Genomic DNA, 20193 nt, shown 5'->3' with positions numbered 1-20193 from the left:
AATGAAGAAACAATCACAGTTGTGATGAAGGCTATAAGAAAAAGTCACAGGAACCCTGAGAATGTTATAGCAGGTCTTTGGGGATCAAGAAAGGCTTCCTGAGGAAGTGATATTTAACCTGACACTGGAAAGAAAACTAGGAGTTATGAATGTGTACAGAATGGATAAGAGTATTCTCAACAGAGAGAACAGCATGTGCTAAGGTTCTAAGGTGGAAAGAGGATAGCAGTTTCCAAGAACTGAAAGAAGCTGAAGTGGTGAGTTGGGAGAATGGCATGTGAATAGAGGCCGGGAGAGGTATTTAGGAGCCAAATCACTTAGGACTCTGTATGCCATTTTCAGGATTTGGGACATTCTAACTTACGGGAAACCAGATCCAGGAACACAGCCTGAGGTCGGAGTGGAGTTCTGGTTATAGTGTAGCATCTGATACAGAGACCCACCTGGATATAGCTCTGATAATAATACATGGTTACCCAGGGGAAATGGATGTGAATATAAACTTAAAGTGCTGTAATACTTAACTCTTTAACATTTAGGAGTTCAGCAACTTGCTCTTGGAATTTTTGGACATACTTAGGTTCCATCACAGATACAAAAGAAAAAACCTTGTCACCTCTAAAAGTCTAGAGTGAGTATATCCTCAATTACTTAAACCTTTTTTGCCTCCTCAGAGTACTTTTTTTCCCCCAGCATTTTTTTTTTTAAAGATAGTTTGGCCAAAAGTATTTTAAAAGCAGTTTCTAAGTATATCTTGAAATTCCAAAATTAAAACCTAGTCTAAATCTAAGTAAGCTGTCTAGGTTAACAAATTGTATATTTACTTTGGCCTGTGAAAAATGGGTTAATGAAACCCCTGTTTCCGTCCCTTCTGAAAAACAAATGAACAAACAAAAAAACACAAAACAAATGGATGAATTGCTGAGGTTAATTTTTTAAATTCTCCATATTTTTACAAGATATTTTGGGATCAAGGATAGAAATATTTAAAATCACAAAATTTTAAGCAAGTTCGGTTGATAATCTTTTTCTCCTAATACTCATGTTGTTGTATTTCCTTAGCAAAAAAAAAGCCATGCCTGAAAATGTTGCTGGAAATTTCTCTGGATAATAAATAAAAACTTTTGGTTTTGATTTCTGAACAATTCTGAAGTTATTTTCTTGTGTTCATCTTATTTTTGGTGAGACGAGGAACTTTGACCTTTACATATTAATTTTGCCTCAAACTAGGTTGGAGGATTTAAAAGTGAAATTATCATCCTGAGGACTTGTAAGGTTGATTGACGTTTACCTACTTATGTTGGCACAGAGCATAATCAGCAGCTCTACCTTAAGGGCAGTGGTGGGATTGTTTTTTAGCTTCTCTGAAAATAACTAATTTTTTTCTTTAGAGGAGAATTTTAGTTGTGAATTTTAATCTGTTTATTCAGTCAAATTCTCCCAATGGCTACAGAGTGTAGACATGTAGATGGGCTTCAGGTGATACTTTTTTTCTAACTGTAAAGCTTTAAGGTCTCAGATAACATAAGCTGTAGTAGATACTGCTGTTCCATGTTTACAACATCACTCTTTCCTGTTTTTCCCTAGGATTAAAGGCTTGAAAGCTTGGGAATGTGTTCAGTTTATACTTTCTAACTGTAGTCAGTACGTCAGTGACTATAGTAAGCTATACAAATAACTCTAGTGTATTTTCCTACTGCATCAAGTATACCAGATTTGTGGCCTGAAATTATTTTCAAGCTGTGTTTCTCAAACTTGGCACTACTGACATTTTGGACTGGGTAATTCTTTGTTCTGAGGGGTATCTTGTGCATTCCAGGATGTTTAACAGCATCTCTAGCATTTACCCACTAGATGCTAGTAGTGGGATCTAGACACCCCCCACTGTCACCCTGCCACCAGCTGTGACAACCCAAAATATCTCTAGACATTGCCATTATCTTCTGGTAGGCAAAATTGCTTTTGGTTGAGCACCACTGTTGTACATAGTGAGGCATACAAATGTATGCAATGAATTAAAATTAATAATCTGCATTTTTTTTTTCTTTCTTTTTTTTTTTTTTTGAGACGGAGTCTCGCTCTGCCGCCCAGGCTGGAGTGCAGTGGCCGGATCTCAGCTCACTGCAAGCTCCGCCTCCCGGGTTCACACCATTCTCCTGCCTCAGCCTCCCGAGTAGTTGGGACTACAGGCGTCCGCCACCGCGCCCGGCTAGTTTTTTGTATTTTTTAGTAGAGACGGGGTTTCACCGTGTTAGCCAGGATGGTCTCGATCTCCTGACCTCGTAATCCGCCCGTCTCGGCCTCCCAAAGTGCTGGGATTACAGGCTTGAGCCACCGCGCCCGGCCTGCATTTGTTTTTAAATTATGATTTATCAAGTTGAAAAACATCCAGTAAAGCACTTACCAAGAACCTAATGTACACTAAATACAGTAGATAGCTTTTTCTTATAACAGTCTTTTGGCCTGCACCCCACTCCTAGCCCCTGCTTCTGACAGACAGTGACTTTCACTTCTTCAGCTATTTTATCTGGTATTTACCTCCATATTTTATCTTTATTTAATCAGTTTTAGACATGAACTATTAAATTCCTATTTGAGACAGGATTTTACCTCACTTACTCTGCTTTTTCCTTCTTATAGCCTCCCAATATAGTTATATTACAATTTTTAATTAAATTTATAGTTATGATGTACATTATCATGACTATGAACATACTGTTCACTGTAATCAAATGATTTCCTTCCCTCTTTCCCTCCTTCCCTCCTTCCTTCCTTCCTTCCTTCCTTCCTTCCTTCCTTCCTTCCTTCCTTTCTTTCTCTCTCTCTCTCTTTTCCTTCCTTCCTCCCTTCCTTTCCTTCCTTTCCTTCCTTCCTTCCTTCCTGTGTTTGTTTTTGAGACAGACCGCAAGCAACAATCTTGTTGCCCAGGCTGGAGTGCAATGGCACGATCTTGGCTCACCACAACCTCCACCTCCAGGGTTCAAGTGATTCTGTCTCAGTCTCCCAAGTAGCTGGGATTACAGGCATGCACCACAATGCCCAACTAATTTGTATTTTTAGTAGAGATGGGGTTTCTCCATGTTGATCAGGCTGGTCTCAAACTCCTGACCTCAGATGATCCGCCCACCTCGGCCTCCCAAAGTGTTGGGGTTACAGGCGCCTGGCCTCCTTTCTGTTTTGAACTTTAGGGTTGATAGAACCCTCCTCTCTTCCACTCCCTTTTTTTTCTCTTTTTAAAAGATCTTTATCTAAATAAATTTGTCACCTTCCAATAGTTGTATGCGATGCCTCTCAATACAGTTTTTCTATCAGACCTCTCAGATAACAGGCCAGTTCCTTTTTTCCCCTGGAGACATCACTTCTGGAGCCTCCTGATCTTCTACTTCAGTCAGGACTAAGTTGCTCATCAAGCCCAGATAACTGCCAATATCCTGCTATCATCCAATAACTGCTATCATCCTAGGAATTTGATTCGTCGATCTACTGTGATGGATTGCCAGTTTCCTGGGTCTCAGATCTTCCTCTTGTTTCTTGCTTACTGTTTCATTCATCTTTGTGGTACACATCCTCCCAACAGTCTCCTTATACCTCCATTTCCTGAGACTTTCTGAACTGCTGCAGGTCAGACTGGCATATGTCCTAGCAGTAGCTCTGTAGGTACGTTGGTTTGAACTTTCTCTTTTCTGCTTAGTCATTTAACATTTGTCCATCTACCTTTTATGTTCATATACTGGGGCTTGGAATCAGATGGCTCTTAGCTTTATTGAAGTTGGAGACTGTGTTTCTCTTTCCTATTTATCTTTTAATTTGAAGGCAGTTTCTCTGACAGGCAAGGGAAAAAGAAATGTCTGGGTTTTGTTTTGTTTTGTTTTTCAACTTACTGAAATCAGAAGTCTGCATTACTTTCTAAGATAAAACATGAGTTATCAAAGTGCTATGATTCCATATGTCTTATTCCAAAACTCACATTCACATATGAAAAGCTCTGAATCAAATATTCTTGGCAATAATATCTCAAAGGTAGAAAGTGATCATATATTTTAAAAATCAAACCTTTGTGACCAGGCATGGTGGCTCACGCCTATAATCCCAGCACTTTCAGCGGCTGAGGCGGGCAGATCACTTGAGGTCAGGAGTTCGAGACCAGCCTGACCAACATGGCGAAACCCTGTGTCTACTAAAAATACAAAAATTAGCCAGGTGTCATAGCACACACCTGTAATCCCAGCTACTAGGGAGGCTGAGGCACAAGAATTGCTTGAACTGAGGGGGCAGAGGTTGCACTGGCCAAGATCATGCCACTGTACTCCAGCCTGGGCAACACAGCAAGACTCTGTCTCAAAAAAAAAAAAATCAAACCTTTGCTTATGTTTGAAAGATTATATATATATATGTAGAGACAAAGTCTCTGTTACCCATGATGAAATGCAGTGGCGTGATCATGGCTCACTGCAGCCTCAAACTCCTGGGCTCAAATGATCCCCCTGCCTTAGCCTCCTAAGTAGTTAGGGCCACAGATTCCCACCACCGTGCCCAGCTAATTTTTGTTTTGCAGAGACAGGGTCATTTTTTTTTTTTTTTTTTAATATTTTATGTTCTAGGGTACACGTGCACAACGTGCAGGTTTGTTACATATGCATACATGTGCCATGTTGGTCTGCTGCACCCATTAACTTGTCATTTACATTAGGTATATCTCCTAATGCTATCCCTCCCCCCAGCCCACAACAGGTCCCGGTGTGTGATATTGCTCTTCCTGTGTCCAAGTGTTCTCATTGTTCAATTCCCACCTATGAGTGAGAACATGCAGTATTTGGTTTTCTGTTCTTGCGATAGTTTGCTGAGAAGGATGGTTTCCAGCTGCATCCATGTCCCTACAAAGGACACGAACTCATCCTTTTTTATGGCTGCATAGTATTCCATGGTGTATATGTGCCACATTTTCTTAATCCAGTCTGTCACTGATGGACATTTGGGTTGGTTCCAAGTCTTTGCTATTGTGAATAGTGCCGCAATAAACATACGTGTGCATGTGTTTTCATAGCAGCATGATTTATAATCCTTTGGGTATATACCCAGTAATGGGATGACTGGGTCAAATGGTATTTCTAGTTCTAGATTGTTGAGGAATCGCCACAATGTCTTCCACAATGGTTGAACTAGTTTACAGTCCCACCAACAGTGTAAAAGTGTTCCTATTTCTCCACATCCTCTCCAGCACCTGTTGTTTCCTGACTTTTTAATGATCGCCATTCTAACTGGTGTGAGATAGTATCTCATTGTGGTTTTGATTTGCATTTCTCTGATGGCCAGTGATGATGAGCATTTTTTCATGTGAGAGACAGGGTCTTGCTTGCCCCAGCTGGTCCTGAACTCCTGGCCTCAAGTGATCCTCCTGCCTCATCCTCCCAAAGTGCAAGGATTATAAACGTGAGCCACCACACTTGGCCCTGAAATATAATTTGGATGTAATAATAAAAATCTAGATAGCAAAAGTGTTATACTTCATCTTTTGGACTGTGGTGGTAATGAAGTTTTAAAGTTTTAAGTATATTTTCAGTATTTTCCAGTACTCATTTAATCTTTTTTCTTATGTACATGCTTACTCTTGCTTAGGTTTGTTTTTAGATGTTAGGGTTTAATCATAATGAAAGCTGAGTCTGAGCCTCCTCTCACTGGGATTAGCTTTTACTTTTTACGCTACCATTGCCAGGAACCTTTATATAATTCCCTGAGAGCCATTATGCTTCATATTACATCTTCTGGCATCCAAAAGCCTCTTCCATGAGCGATCTTGCCTTTTTCCAATGTTATATAAGGTAGATGTAGGTCTCTGTCACCTGCTGAATGCACCACTACTCATTCCCCTTATTAAATCCTCTTAATATTGGCTCATTCCTTTAAGAACCTCTGGTTCTATTTACTGCTTTCTTACGTAAGATAATATTTTATTTTGTTACTTGTTATTGCTAGCAAGAGTTTATTCATAGTTATTGGGCTCTCATATGTGACTTTAACAAGAAAAACTCTAGATTGTAAGATATTTGAATAAAATAATATTTAGACTAATATGGTACCAATCATGCACTCATTCTCATAGATTATACCACTAACATATTTTATATAGTTATGCTTTCAAAAACACCTCAAAGGTTGAAAAGTGACCAAAAAGTATTATGGAGGATATTAAAGAGTGCTAATGTTAGCTACAATTTCTTAGAAAATTTAAGATCAATTGTAGAAGTTATTTTTTAAAAGATTTGTTTCAAAAGTGTTTGAACACTGTTCTGTATGTATTCTGCCAATGTATATATTTTCATTGATACCTGATGAAAAAGTAGCCACTCCAAGAACCCAAGAAACTTACTTTTTAAGTCACCTAAAGTTATGTGCCAAACATTGAATAATGTAGTCAAAGCTCTTTCAGAAGGAATTGGTCCAGGTGGTAAAATGATTTGGGGTGAACAGACTAAGGTAATGACTATATGGCCTCCACAGCCTTATGGCTTCTTTCACATACCATGCAACAATATATTATGATAGCATTTAAAGTCCACCAAAACCTACACTGGGTTTCAGAAATATGGGGTAAGTAATGACTTTCCTGTCCACTTACCTCTAGTATCTGATGCTTTACTGTTTCATGCATATTGTCATTTATTTCTTCAACTAATTCTATAAGGTAAGGTTGGCACACAGTCTCCAACTTCAATAAAGCTAAGAGACATCTAATTCCAGGCCTCTTCTTACAGAAGAAGAAATTGAGAAAGGAAATTATAAAGGGGTACTGTGACTTGCCCAAGGTCAAACAACCTAAGTGTCAAAGCCTTGACTCCAAGCCATGTGCTTTTTCTTTTTTTCCATTATACCTTCTTCCTCAAAATAAACTATAACATGAATGGTGGCATGTTCTAGAGATGATAATTTAAACATTTGCAGGTTTGAGTAATATTTTAACATGGATAACCTAACTAAATTGACACAAAGGTCATTACTCTTAAAAAGAATTTTTTAGGCTAGGCATGGTGGATCACACCTTAATCCCAGAGTTTTGGGAGGGCAAGACAGGAGGATTGCTTGAGGCCAGGAGTTCAAGACCAGCCTGGGCAATGTGGTGAGACTGTGTCTCTAAAATAATTTTTTTTTAATTAGCCAGGTGTGGTGGCATGTGTCTGTAAGTCCTAAGCTACTGAGGAGGCTGAAGCAGAAGGATTGCTTGAACCCAGGAGCTGGAGGTTGCAGTGAGCTTTGACCATGCCACTGCACTCCATTCTGGATGACAGAGCAAGACCTTGTCTCTAAAAACTAAAAATAAAAAATTTAACTTCGCCCTTCACAGAAGAAGCATACTAAGATTTCTTGCATGTCATAGAGTATTAACTTTTTAATAGGAAAAACTGGTCATATTTTTATAACTAGTTGAGGATGAATATGTTGAGAAGAGGAGATACCTGATTTCAGAGGGATATATTTTGTTCTGTTTCTTAAATTTGAAATATCCAGGTTATTTTTGTCAACACTGACAATTAGTGATACTAAGTTTAATATAGATTTCTCTACAAAAAAAGCACCTTATCCAAAACAGTCTTAAAGCATATGTGAAATATATTGCTGTTACTATGTCTTGATAGATTATTGTGGTCAAGTTGTAACATAACAGGGAAAGTAAGTAACAACTAAAAACCATTTCTAATGTGCTTTTATCATTATTATTCTTACTTAAAAGGGAGCCTGGCTTCTTAACTCTTGGCAGAAATTAACTCATTTTCCCCATTTAAAAAAAGTGTATATATACACACACACTATTTGGTTAACTGTGTCAAAAATCTTGAAAATATGCCAGATGAAATAAAACCAGATATATTCTTTTTAATCTAGCTAAATTATATCACATACAAGATCTTATGCTGAGTTTATAATTCTAACCATTGGAATTTATATTGCGATACCCTGATAGAAGTGTTTACACTATGATGATATGGAGCAGCAAATGTCTCTAATGCACAGTCTCTGTCTTCCAGATTGGGTTTGCTGTAAATGTTTAGGCTTTAGGCCCTGCACCTTGGCTAAAGATAAAACTGTTCTACTCGAGTGTTTGCTAGACAAATGTGTTTATTTTTCTGAAGAAAAGTTTTCTTAATATTTTTAATTATGTAGTTTAGCTGATTATTTGTCCTTAGTCTCATTTGGAGGCTTGAACTTTTGTCTTCAAGCTTATATACAAGAAAAAAAATTATATTCTTCTATTGATTGCTTTCAGGAAGGCATTTATTACTGAAATATAATATGTATTGGTATGAGTTGGGATAAAATCCACCATCTTTCATGTGAAGCAGCAGTAAAGTGAAGAGATGAATTTATAGTTCCAGCTCATATTTATCACACCATTTATTTTTTCAGAAGCTATTGATAAACTTAAAAAAGGCTACTCTTGTACAAAGCTATTTAAGACCAACATTGTTGCGTTTCACTGAAAGTTGAAAAAGTCTAATGTTAATAATTGTGACCTTAATTTCTTGTTGACATATGCAGTATAATCCTTTTGATTATTTCATATTGTCTATTGCTGCTATAAGTGCTCTGCTACTTATACTGTTTCCAATAAAACCAAGGCATGGAGAACTTAAGAAACTTGCTGTTCGATCTCAAGTACATTATGATATAATGGTAAAACTCAGAATCCAAATCATATAACTTCTGCTTGAATGCCATCTGTGTATTGGGTATTTTTACCCGGTTCTAAACTGCCTCAGTCTTAATTATCAATGCCTTTGCTGCTGAGGATCTTACCTCTACTTATGTCAGGTTAGATTTTGATGCAGATATATATTTATTTGTCTAAAAACTATAATAGTAAGGGTGCTTTACATTTGGTACAAACTTGACCTTCAATTATGAAATGATAAATTTTTGTGAATCTATGCAGCATCTGAACCAATGGGTTGCAAACTCAAGCAGCTACATGAGTTAAACAGGTTACTTAAATGAGTGGGTTAGTTGAGGGCAGTGGTGAGATAGCCAGATTTTTAGATGGTAGCAAATAAATTTTAATTATTTTAAGCCACAGTAAGGGCCACACAAAACACAACTATGGGCCTTCAGTTTGCAACCTTTAATAAAATAGTTTGTCTTTTTCCTGCTCTTCACACCCCTCCAAAATTACACATACACTAATTTATTGGGGATAGGGAGCAAGTGGTTTAAACTGTTTCCAGAAAGTACAATTAAGTGTAGCTTTCTATTTTGGGAAAGGCTTGTAAAATGTATTTGAAAAGTAATGTTAACTGATCTAAAAGATCATCTTCCCAAACCACACTTGAGCTCAGTTTATGGTGTTTACTTTCTGTCAAAACTTAGAAAAAATATTCACAGTTAACTTCCATCATGTAAAATGTCTGTCTCATTAGGCATTAAGGAAGCATTGGTCAACAGGTATAATGTTGTTAGATTATAAGGCTAATGTGAATGTGGGCATGACCTCCCAAATAGATCAAAGACTAATCTCTTTGACAGTTACAAGATGGCAGAGCTTGCCTTGGGCCTTTTGCTGGTGCACATTGAAACTATTTGTTTGGAAAGCATGCCTGAGGGATAAGAATGTGTTTATAAGGATGAGCAGGTAAAAGTAAAAGGTTGTCTTTTGACATTTCAACTAATCCCTTCCAGCCTTTGGTTTACTTAACATTTAGGCTATTTGCTGGCAGGAGAAACTGGCTTTTTCACATATGCTGTATGTCATTTTAAATTGGGCATTGATTTTCATGCTTGATAATCCCTAAGTGTACAGTGAAATAGATTCTGATGTCATTAAAATAAAGTGTACTCACTTTCTACCTTTTCTTAACCCTTAGTGCTTTTTCCAATTAACTGTGATCTCACAAAGTAATTTTTATTATTGATTAATTTTAAAAATCTGTTTATGTAATAAATATTTCCAAGTTAACCTTTACATACTTCATTTCAGGGTTCTGTTTTTTGTTTGGGAGTTTTTTGGGTTTTTTGTAGGTTTTTAAACTTCTTATCTAAAATAAATTCCCCTGGGTAAAATATTGGCAGTATTTTACAGGCCATTTGGAGTGTAAAAGGTGTGTGAAAATTTGCAATAAATTAAAATAATGTAGTCATAGAGAAAATTTGAATTATGTTAATGAAAAATAAAAGACCAAGGAGATATAATTTTATTTAATCTAATAGTTGCTACATTAGCTCTAAATATTCCATTTATAACTAGTACTTCCTAGAGCAACTGTTGTCTTAGGAACAGTGACCATTATAATGTATCAGTCTGTCCATGGTGTAGGAAATTTTGAAAACACATAAGCTATTATGTCTGACAAAGTAGCTGTCAACTTTCTTTGAGGAAAATATTGTTGAAGAAGAGAAGATGCTTTAGTTACATTTTTGAGAGATAGGTAGGAAATACATATATTTTTCCCAGCTAGACAGAATTTTTAAAGTATTTTTTCCTCTAAATTATCATATGCTTTATTGCTGAATTTCCAGGAAGGGTATTTACATATCATCTAATATTTACTATGGTGTTATATTATCATTTACTACTTATGTTGTCCTAAAAAGCAAAGTTGGGCCGGGTACAGTGGCTCACGCCTGTAATCTCAGCACTTTGGGAGGCCAAGGTGGTGGGATCACCAGGTCTGGAGATCGAGATCATCCTGGCTAACACAGTGAAACCCCCTCTCTACTAAAAATATAAAAACTTAGCCGGGCATGGTGGCACACACCTGTAGTCCCAGCTACTCGGGAGGCTGAGGCAGGAGAATCACTTGAACCCAAGAGGCAGAAGTTGCAGTGAGCTGAGATCGTGCCATTGTACTCCAGCCTGGGCGGTAGAATGAGACTCTGTCTCAGAAAAAAAAGGAAAAAAAGCAAAGTTGGCTGGGTGTGGTGGCTCACACCTGCAATCTCAGCACTTTGGGAGGCTGAGGTGGGTGGATCACCTGAGGTCAGGAGTTCGAGACCAACCTAGCCAACATGGTGAAACCCTGCCTCTACTAAAACAAAACAAAACAAAACAAAAATATATATATATACAAAAATTAGCCAGGCATGGTGGTGTGTGCCTGTAATCCCAGCTACCTGGGAGGCTGAGGCAGGAGAATCGCTTCAACCCAGGAGATGGAGGTTGCAGTGAGCTGAGATCGCACCACTGCACTCCAGCCTGGGTGACAGAGGGATACTCTGTCAAAAAAAAAAAAAAAAAAAAAAAAAAGCAAAGTCTATGTCCTTTATATTCTAGTTGTAAAGTTTCATTTTAGAAATTTGATAGATTCTTTTGAGGGAGTGTAACATAAAAAGGGTGAGGTTTTGAGTTTTTAGATTTTTGGCTGGGCACAGTGGCTTACGCCCGTAATCCCAGCACTTGGGGAGGCCGAGGCAGGTGGATCACAAGGTCAAGAGATCGAGACCATCCTGGTCAACATGGTGAAAACTTGTTTCTACTAAACATACAAAAAATTAGCTGGGTGTGGTGGCACACGCCTGTACTCTCAGCTACTCAGGAGGCTGAGGCAGGAGAATCTCTTGAACCTGGGAGGCAGAGGTTGCAGTAAGCCAAGATCACGCCACTGTACTCCAGCCTGGCGACTGAGCGAGACTCCGTCTTTTAAAAAGAAAAAAAAAAGAAAGAAAGAAAAAAGCTTAGATTTTACTCTTATAGTAAGATAAAAATTTTTACCTCCCCCAATTTGAAAGCTGCTTTTCAGAAGTATACTGTTCTCTTTTCTTTCCTAAAGCATATCCTTTTATTTAAAAAGGTTAATAGTGGCTGGGCGCAGTGGCTCATGCCTGTAATCTCAGCATTTTGGGAGGCCAATGTGGGTGGATTACCTGAGGTCAGGAGTTCGAGACCAGCCTGACCAACAATGTGAAATCCCGACTCTACTAAAAATACAAAAATTAGCTGGGCATGGTGGCAGGTGCCTATAGTCCCAGCTACTCGGGAGGCTGAGACAGGAGAATTGCTTGAACCTGGGAGGCGGAGGTTGCAGTGAGCTGAGATCGTGCCACTGCACTCCAGCCTGGGCGATGGAGTGAGACTCCGTCTCAAAAAAAAAAAAAAAAAAGTTAATAGTGTTATAGACTACACTGAAACTACTTTGTTTTTTCTTGAGTAGGTTTACAATTTAGTAAAGTATTATTAAGTAAAATAGAGGTCACTTGAACCTAAACACTGCAACACCATGACACTCAATTAGACCTAGACAGCTACTAAGTGACTAGTGACTACTAACTGCTGGTGGGTAGTATGTACAGCATGGATACAATGGACAAAGGGATGATTCACATCTGGGTGGGATGGAGCAGGATAGCATGAGATGTCATCATGCTACTCAGAACAGTGGCAATTTAAAACAAATTATTTCTGGAATTTTTTATTTAATATTTTTGGACCACAGTTGACCGCAGTTAACTTAAACCACTGCAGATAAGAGGGAACTACTGTATAAGTTTTGTTATAAGAGGGAACTACTGTATAAGTTGCTTGGGAGCCTGAGGTGGGGGAATCACTTGAGCCCAGGAGGTCAAGGCTGAAGTAAGCCATGATCGCACCACTGCCCTCCAGTCTGGGTGACAGACTGAGGTCCTGTCTCTCAAAAAAACAAGACAAAAAACAAATATCTCCCTATTCCTCCCTTCTTTCTCCCCTTCCCATCTGCTAGTATCCTCTGTTCTACTTTTTATTTTTATGAGATTAACTTTTTTAAGCTTCCACATATGAGCAAGAACATGTGGTGTTTAACTATGTTTTTTATTTATTTCACTTAAGGTAGTGTCCTCAGTTCCATCCATGTTGCTGTGAATAACAGGATTTCATTCTTTTTTATGGCTGTTTAGTATTCCATTGTGTATATGTACCACATTTTCTTTATCCAGTCATCTGTTGTTGGATACCTTGGTTGATTCCATATCTTGGTTATTGAGAATAGTGCTGCAATAAACACAGGGGTGCCTGATGTCTCTTCAATATAATGATTTTCTTCAAGAAAGTAACTCCACATATCTTTATTTAGGCTTCTACTACAAAAATACACAGTTGGCCCTCTGTATTTATGGGTTCTGCATCTGTGGATTCACCCAAGTGTTAATCGAAAATATTTGAAAAAAATTGCTTCTGTACTCAACATGTGCAGATTTTTTCTTGTCGTTATTCCCTAAACACTACAATGTAACAACTATTTGCATAGCTTTGCATCATATTAGCTACTAAAGTAATCCAGTGATTATTTAAAGTATAAAGGAGGATATACATAGGTTATGCAAATACTAAGCCATTTTATATCAAGGACTTGAGCATCCATGGATTTTGGTATCTGAGGGAAGTTCTGAAAGCAATCACCCATGGATACCAAAGGACAACTGTACCATTTGATATACTTGTCCTGGAATACTACAGTTGCACCAGATTATTGCCTGAAGACAATTACTAGGCCACAGTGCAGGGAGAATAAACTCCAACAGAGCTCAGTGGTCACACTGAGCTAAAGTGATAAAGTTTAGGGAAAGTCCATGGCAGCTAGAATTTGCAAGGCAGAGTACTAGAGAGGATGGAGCTGCATAGAGAGGAAGCTCCAGGTATCTGCATTGGCGTCCCCTTGAGTTTTTGGTTCAGTACTGATAGGCATATACATGAGAGGAAGCTACATATGACCAATAAGTAGGCAGAAGAATTCCTAGAGTTCACAAATATCTGGGAATAGTTTGAGTTCCCAGCAGCCAGAAGGGAAAAGACTTCATAACACATGGGGTACTTGATACAATAATCAGTAGAGTTTCACCTTTGTATGGGGGATAAAACAGCCCTAGATTAAAGGCTGCTCTTGACTTTCCCTAACAAGGGTCAGCCTCAAAATAATGAACTGGTTCCAAGTACCCTAACTGCATTCACAACAAAATCCAGTAACCACTGACTTAATGCTCACTATGTCTAGTATCAAATCAAAAATTAGCAGGCATGCCAAGAAGAGAATTTAACCTCTAATACAGAGGAAAATCAATCAATAGAAACAAAACCAGAAATGACAGAGATGTTAGAACTGGCTGGCAGACAAGGATTTTTAAAATACCTTATGTTTTATGTTCTGTAAGTTCAAAGAAGATAGAAGAAAACATAAGCATACTGAAAAGAGAAACAGAAGCTATTTTTTAAATACCTATGTGAAATATCTCAATATGAAACAAAAAATACACTGGATGGATTAGACACTGCAGAAGGAAAAGTTGGTGAACTTAAAATCTTAGAAATAAAAATTATCCAAAATGAAGTGTAGAGTGAAAAAAAAGAGTGTCAGTGATATGTGGAGTAACATAAAGTAGTCTAATAAAGTTGTAATTGGAGTCCAAGAAGAAGAAGAAGTGTTTGGAGGCAGAAGAATATATATATTTAGAGAAATAATGGCTGAAAAATTTTCAAGTTTGATAGAAACTGTAAGCCTACAGGTCCAAGAAGCTTAATAAAACTCAAGCAAAATACACACAACAGCACATTATAATCCAATCCAAAGTCGCTAAAAGGGGAACATTACAGAGATAGGACAATAGCATATTTTTTCTTCAGAACTATGCAAATCAGAAAATAATGAGAAGCCGTTTTTAACAAAAGAAAAAACCTGTCAATTTAGAATTCTTGATCAAGAGGGACAATCTCTCAAAAATGAAGATAGTGAAGGCTTTTCAGAAAAAAAACAAAAGCTGAAAGAACTCACTGCCAGCAAACCTGCACTACTAATATTAAAGAAAGTTCTTCAGGTAGAAGGAAAATGATACCAGATGGAAATTTAAATCTACATAAGAAAATGAAGAGTGCCAGAAATGGTAAATCTGTGGGTAAATCAGTATCTCTTAAAAGATAATCTTTTGGGACAAAATGGAAATCTGAATAAAATACGTAGATTATTTAATACTAATGTATTAATGTTAATTTCTTAATTTGACATAAGCTATAGTAATATAAGATGTTAAAATTAGGGGAAATTGGGTAAAGGGTATAAGGAATCTCTGTACTATCTTTGGAACTTTTCTGTAAATCTAAACTTATTTCAAAATTGTAAACTTATTTAAAATTAAAAGATAATGTACTGTTTAAAGCATAATAAAATGTTTTATGAGTTTATAGCATGTATCAAACTTAAATACATGGCAGCAATCACATAAAGGACAATAAAAGGAAATGGAAGTATATTGTGGTATTTTTACATCATATGTGAAGTGGTATAATATTATTTTAAGGTAGACTAATAAGGATGTATATCATAAACCCTAGAGGAATCACATACACACAAAGACATAGCTAAGAATCCAGTAGTGGGAATAATATGGAAGCATTAGTGGGGGGAAAAAAAACTTGATTGATCCAAAAGATAAAAAGAAAATGGGACAGATAGGGGGGAAAAAAAAGCAAGGTGGTAGTCTTAAACCCAATCATAACAATAATTACATTAAATGTAAATGGTCTAAACATTGCAATTAAAAAGCAGAGATTACCAGACTGGATAAACATGAAAGAATGAACTACTCATAAACCTTTCAACATGAATGAATTCTAAAAGTATACTAAATGAAAAAAGTCACAAGTCATTACATAATATATGATAATATTTATATGAAATTCTATAAAGGGCAAAACAGAAAGCAGATCAGTGGTTGCCAGGGCCAGCAATGGAGGAAAGAAATTTACTATAAAGGGATAAGAAGGAACTTTTGAGGGTAATGAAAATGTTCTATAATATGATGGTGGTTACATTGCTATATATGTCAAAACTCATCTACTTGTACACTGAAAATGTATGGATTTAATGAATGTAAGTTCAATAAAACTTTGAGATCACACAGCTGATTATTTATATGCATTACATAATTTAAGGAATGTAAAGCTAAATAAAACTGTTTTAATGAAATGAAAAAAATCAGTACTGAAAAACAAAATAAAATCTCTACCCTAAAAATGTGTATATTCAAACTGTTAGAAGTTAGTATGATGTTTAAAATGAGCTTTAATTATCTACTACATTTTAAAATATAATTTTAAAATTATTAGGTTGAACTAAAACGACGATACAATGACCACCATTCAAAATTGAGAGGTCTTTTACCTGGCCGTCAGTGGTATGAAATTCAAGCATACAGGGCCTTAAACCAGGCCCTTGGTAGGTAAGTGGAGTGAAATTTAATATAATATAATATTATCTGTGACAGGGCTATATATATTAAGCTAGTTTTGCTACTTTACTCTTTATAATTAATTTGGTAAAATTTTATTTAACTGGAACCATAGGAACAGGTATGTTTTCAATAATAGCTGTCGCAAGTAGAATTTGAAAAGAGTAAATAAGTTATTCCCAAAACAAAACTCACAATTTGCTATTGTTTTAGACAGTCTCACTCTGTCGCCCAGGCTGGAGTGCAGTGGCGTGATCTCGGTTCACTGCATCCTCCACCGCCCGGGTTGAAGCAATTCTCCTGCCCCAGCCTCCCAAGTAGCTGGGATTACAGGCATGTGCCACCATGCCCAGCTAATTTTTGTGTTTTTAGTAGAGATGAGGTTTCACCATGTTGGCTGGGTCTGAAACTCCTGGCCTTAAGTGATCCACCCACCTCAACCTCCCAAAGTGCTGGGATTATAGGTGTGAGCTACTTGGGAGGCTGAAGTAGGAGGATTGCTTGAGCCTGGGAGGTGGGGGTTGCAGTGAGCCAAAATCATGCCACTGCACTCCAGCCTGGGCAACAGAGCCAAACCCTGTCTTGAAAAAAAAAAAAAATAATTGAAGAAGGGTTAAAACAAGCCATAATCATGGTCCTAAAGAATTAACGCCTACTAAACATTTAATCATGATACTCCTATTTCTAAATATTCTTGCCCATTAAGATTTGTGCTTTGTGAAATTCATTTTTAAATCATCATTTTATACAGTCATGCATCACTTAATGACAGGGATATATTCTGAGAAGTGAGTTGTTAGGCAATTGTACTGTTGTGGGAACATTATAAAATGTACTTAGAGAAACCTAGATAGTATAGTCTACTACACATCTAGGCTATATAGTATAGCCTATTGCTCCTAGATCACAAACCTGTATAGCATGTTACTGTACTGTAGACAATTGTAACACAAGGGTAAGTAATTGAGTATATAAATGTAGAAAAGGTACAGTAAAAATATTATATACAAATACAGTATATTAAAAATGGTACAAATGTACATGGCACTTACCAGGAATAGAGCTTACAGGGCTATAAGCTGCTCCAAGTGAGTCGACCGAGTAGTGAGTGAATGTGAAGACCTAGGACATTACTGTACACTAACTGTAGGCTTTGTAAACACTGTACACTTAGTCTATAGTAAATTTATTTTTATTTTTTCAATAATAAATTACTGTGAGCTTACTCTAACTTTTCTTTTTGAGAGATGAGGTGTCACTGTGTTACCCAGTCTGGTCTCGAACACCTGGGTTCAAGCAGTCCTCTCACCTTGGCCTCCCAAGTAGCTGGAACTCCAGGCACACGCCACTGTGCCCAGCTTACTGTAATTTTTTTACTTTATAAACTTTTTATCTTTTTTTTAACCTTTTTGACTCTTTTACAACACTTAGCTTAAAACACAAATTATTCAGCTTTACAAAAATAATTTTCATATCCTTATTCTATAAGCTTTTTCTATTTTTGAAATTTTTGTTTTTTTTTTTTTTTTACTTCGTAAACTTTTCTGTTAAAAATGAAGACATGGGGAGCTCAATGGTTGATGCCTGTAATCCCAGCACTTTGGGAGGCCAATGTGGGCAGATCACTTGAGGTCAGGAGTTCGATACCAGTCTGGCCAACATGGTGAAACCCTGTCTGTACTAAAAATACAAAAATTAGTTGGGTGTGGTGGCAGGTGCCTATAATCCCAGCTACTTGGGAGGCTGGGGCAGGAGAATTACTTGAACCCGGGAGATGGAGGCTGCATTGAGCCGAGATTGCCCTACTGTACTCCAGCCTGGGCGACAAAGCGAGACTCCATCTCAAAAAAAAAAAAAAATGAAGACATGAACACTCAGGTAGTAGCCTCGGCCTACACAGGATGAGGAGCATCAATATCCCTGTCTTCTACCGCCATGTCTTGAATCACTGGAAGGTCTTCAGAACCAATAAATAACATGCATGGAGCTGTCATCTCCTATGATAGCAATGCCTTCTTCTGGAATTCTGCCTGAGGGATCTGCCTGAAGCTGTTTTATAGTTAACTTTCTTTAAAATATAAGTGAAAGGAGTACACTCTAAAATAATGATAAGAAGTACGATATAGTAAATACACAAACCAGTAACATAGTTATTATCATTATCAAATATTATATACTATACATAATTGTATGTGCTATACTTTTATCAGACTAGCAGCACAGTAGGTTTGTTTACACCAGCATCACCACAAGCACTTGTAATGCATTGTGCTATAATGTTACAATGGTGACATCACTAGGTGATAGGAATTTTTCAGCTCCATTGTAATCTTATGGGACCACTATCATATATGCACTACACATTGACAGAAACATCATTATGTGGTGCATTACTATCCCTTAATTTCATATTGTAGGGCATCAACATCTAATTTATAAATGCTATAATTAGATTTTGTGCAAAATAAATTTTTTTTTTTTTTTTTTTTGAGATGAAGTCTCTCTCTGTAGCCAGGCTGGGCTGGAGTGCAGTAGCACAATCTCAGCTCACTGCAACCTCTGTCTCCTGCATTCAAGCGGTTCTTCTGCCTCAGCCTCCCAAGTAGCTGGCACTACAGGCTCGCACCACCACACCTGGCAAATTGTTGTATATTTAATAGAGATGGGTTTTCACCGTGTTGGACAGGATGGTCTCGATTTCTTGACCTCGTGATCCACCTGCATTGGCCTCCCAAAGTGCTGGACTTACAGGCGTGAGCCACTGCGTTTGGCCTGCAAATTAATATTTTATCTTCTCTGTGAAATTGTAATTAGCTTAACTATGTAATTATTTACTTCTTAGTGAAGCTGTAAGGCATTTGGATAATTCATAGAAACAGGCTGGGCTAGGTGAGGTGGCTCATGCCTGTAATTCCAGCCCTTTGGGAGGCAGAGGCGGGCGGATCACCTGAGGCCAGGAGTTTGAGATCAGCCTGGTCAACATGGTGAAACCCCATCTGTACTAAAAATACAAAAATTAGCTGGGTGTGGTGGCGGGCACCTATAGTCCCGGCTACTGGGGAGGCTGAGGCAGGAGAATTGCTTGAACCTGGTAGGTGGAGGTTGCACTGAGCTGAGGTCGCGCCACTGCACTCCAGCCTGGGTGACAGAGACTCCATCTAAAAAAAAGAAATAGGATAAGAGTAAAATGAAAACATGACCAGTTGACATATTTGCACTTCAACCAGAAGTCCCACAACTAATCATGATCTTACCCAGTGAAATTAAAAATTTCGATTTTTCTGGTGTCTTGCGTACTTACATTAGCCCATTTGTAAACCATATTGCATGTGAGTTCAGATTTGTGTGTAGCTTAGACATAGCTATATGTATATGTATGCATATACGTAAGCTATATGTATTTGTGTATAGCTTAAACATAAGACTACAACAACTAGATTTAAGCCCTAGAACACGTCACCCACTGTGCTCCCCATCATTTTATTTATTATTATTATTATTATTATTATTTTGAGATAGAGTCTTGCTCTGTTGCCCAGGCTGGAGTGCAGTGGCGCAATCTCGGTTCACTGCAACCTCCACCTCCTGGGTTCAAGTGATTCTCCTGCCTCAACCTCCTGAGTAGCTGGGATTACAGGCACATGCCACCACGCCTGGCTAATTTTTGTATTTTTAGTAGAGACAGGGTTTTGCTGTGTTGGCCAGGCTGGTCTTGAACTCCTGGCCTCAAGTGATCTTCCCGCTTCAGGCTCCCAAAGTGTTAGGATTACATGCGTGAGCCACCACACCCAGCCACTCCCCATCATTTTAGAATGGTATTCTGCAAATGTTTTTCTTCAAACTGAGTGATTCAGGTCTACGGTTAAGCTACAGAGATCCTGCTCCCCTTTTCTTCCTAGAAATCCCATTTTACTTGGAATCAAGTTGCACTGCAGGTTATTGAAGCATCACATCTGCTTACTTTGTGTCTCCCTGTGTTGATTGACCTGTGTTTTTTTGTTTGTTTGTTTGTTTGAA

General features: G+C 37.7%; 1 protein-coding gene and 1 long non-coding RNA gene across 6 annotated transcripts in view; one reads left to right on the top strand and one right to left on the bottom strand.

Moving 5' to 3' along the window:
- The window catches only part of LOC105476850 (uncharacterized), a 158531-nt gene that overhangs the window by 77974 nt on the left and 60364 nt on the right, over positions 1–20193 (bottom strand). The window lies entirely within an intron of this gene.
- Positions 1–20193, top strand: part of LOC105476851 (BRCA1 interacting DNA helicase 1) — a 176769-nt gene that overhangs the window by 128845 nt on the left and 27731 nt on the right. For all 3 annotated transcript variants that reach the window (XM_011733115.3, XM_011733116.3, XM_011733119.2), the window contains one exon: positions 16055–16167. In XM_011733115.3, coding sequence (XP_011731417.2) covers positions 16055–16167 — 113 coding nt within the window. The remainder of the gene's footprint in view (positions 1–16054; positions 16168–20193) is intronic.

This window comes from Macaca nemestrina, chromosome 17, assembly GCF_043159975.1.
Source record: "Macaca nemestrina isolate mMacNem1 chromosome 17, mMacNem.hap1, whole genome shotgun sequence".
Lineage (NCBI taxonomy): Eukaryota > Metazoa > Chordata > Mammalia > Primates > Cercopithecidae > Macaca > Macaca nemestrina.
The sequence above is the reverse complement of the archived record's forward strand: the minus strand, read 5'-3'. Positions and strand labels throughout refer to the sequence as shown.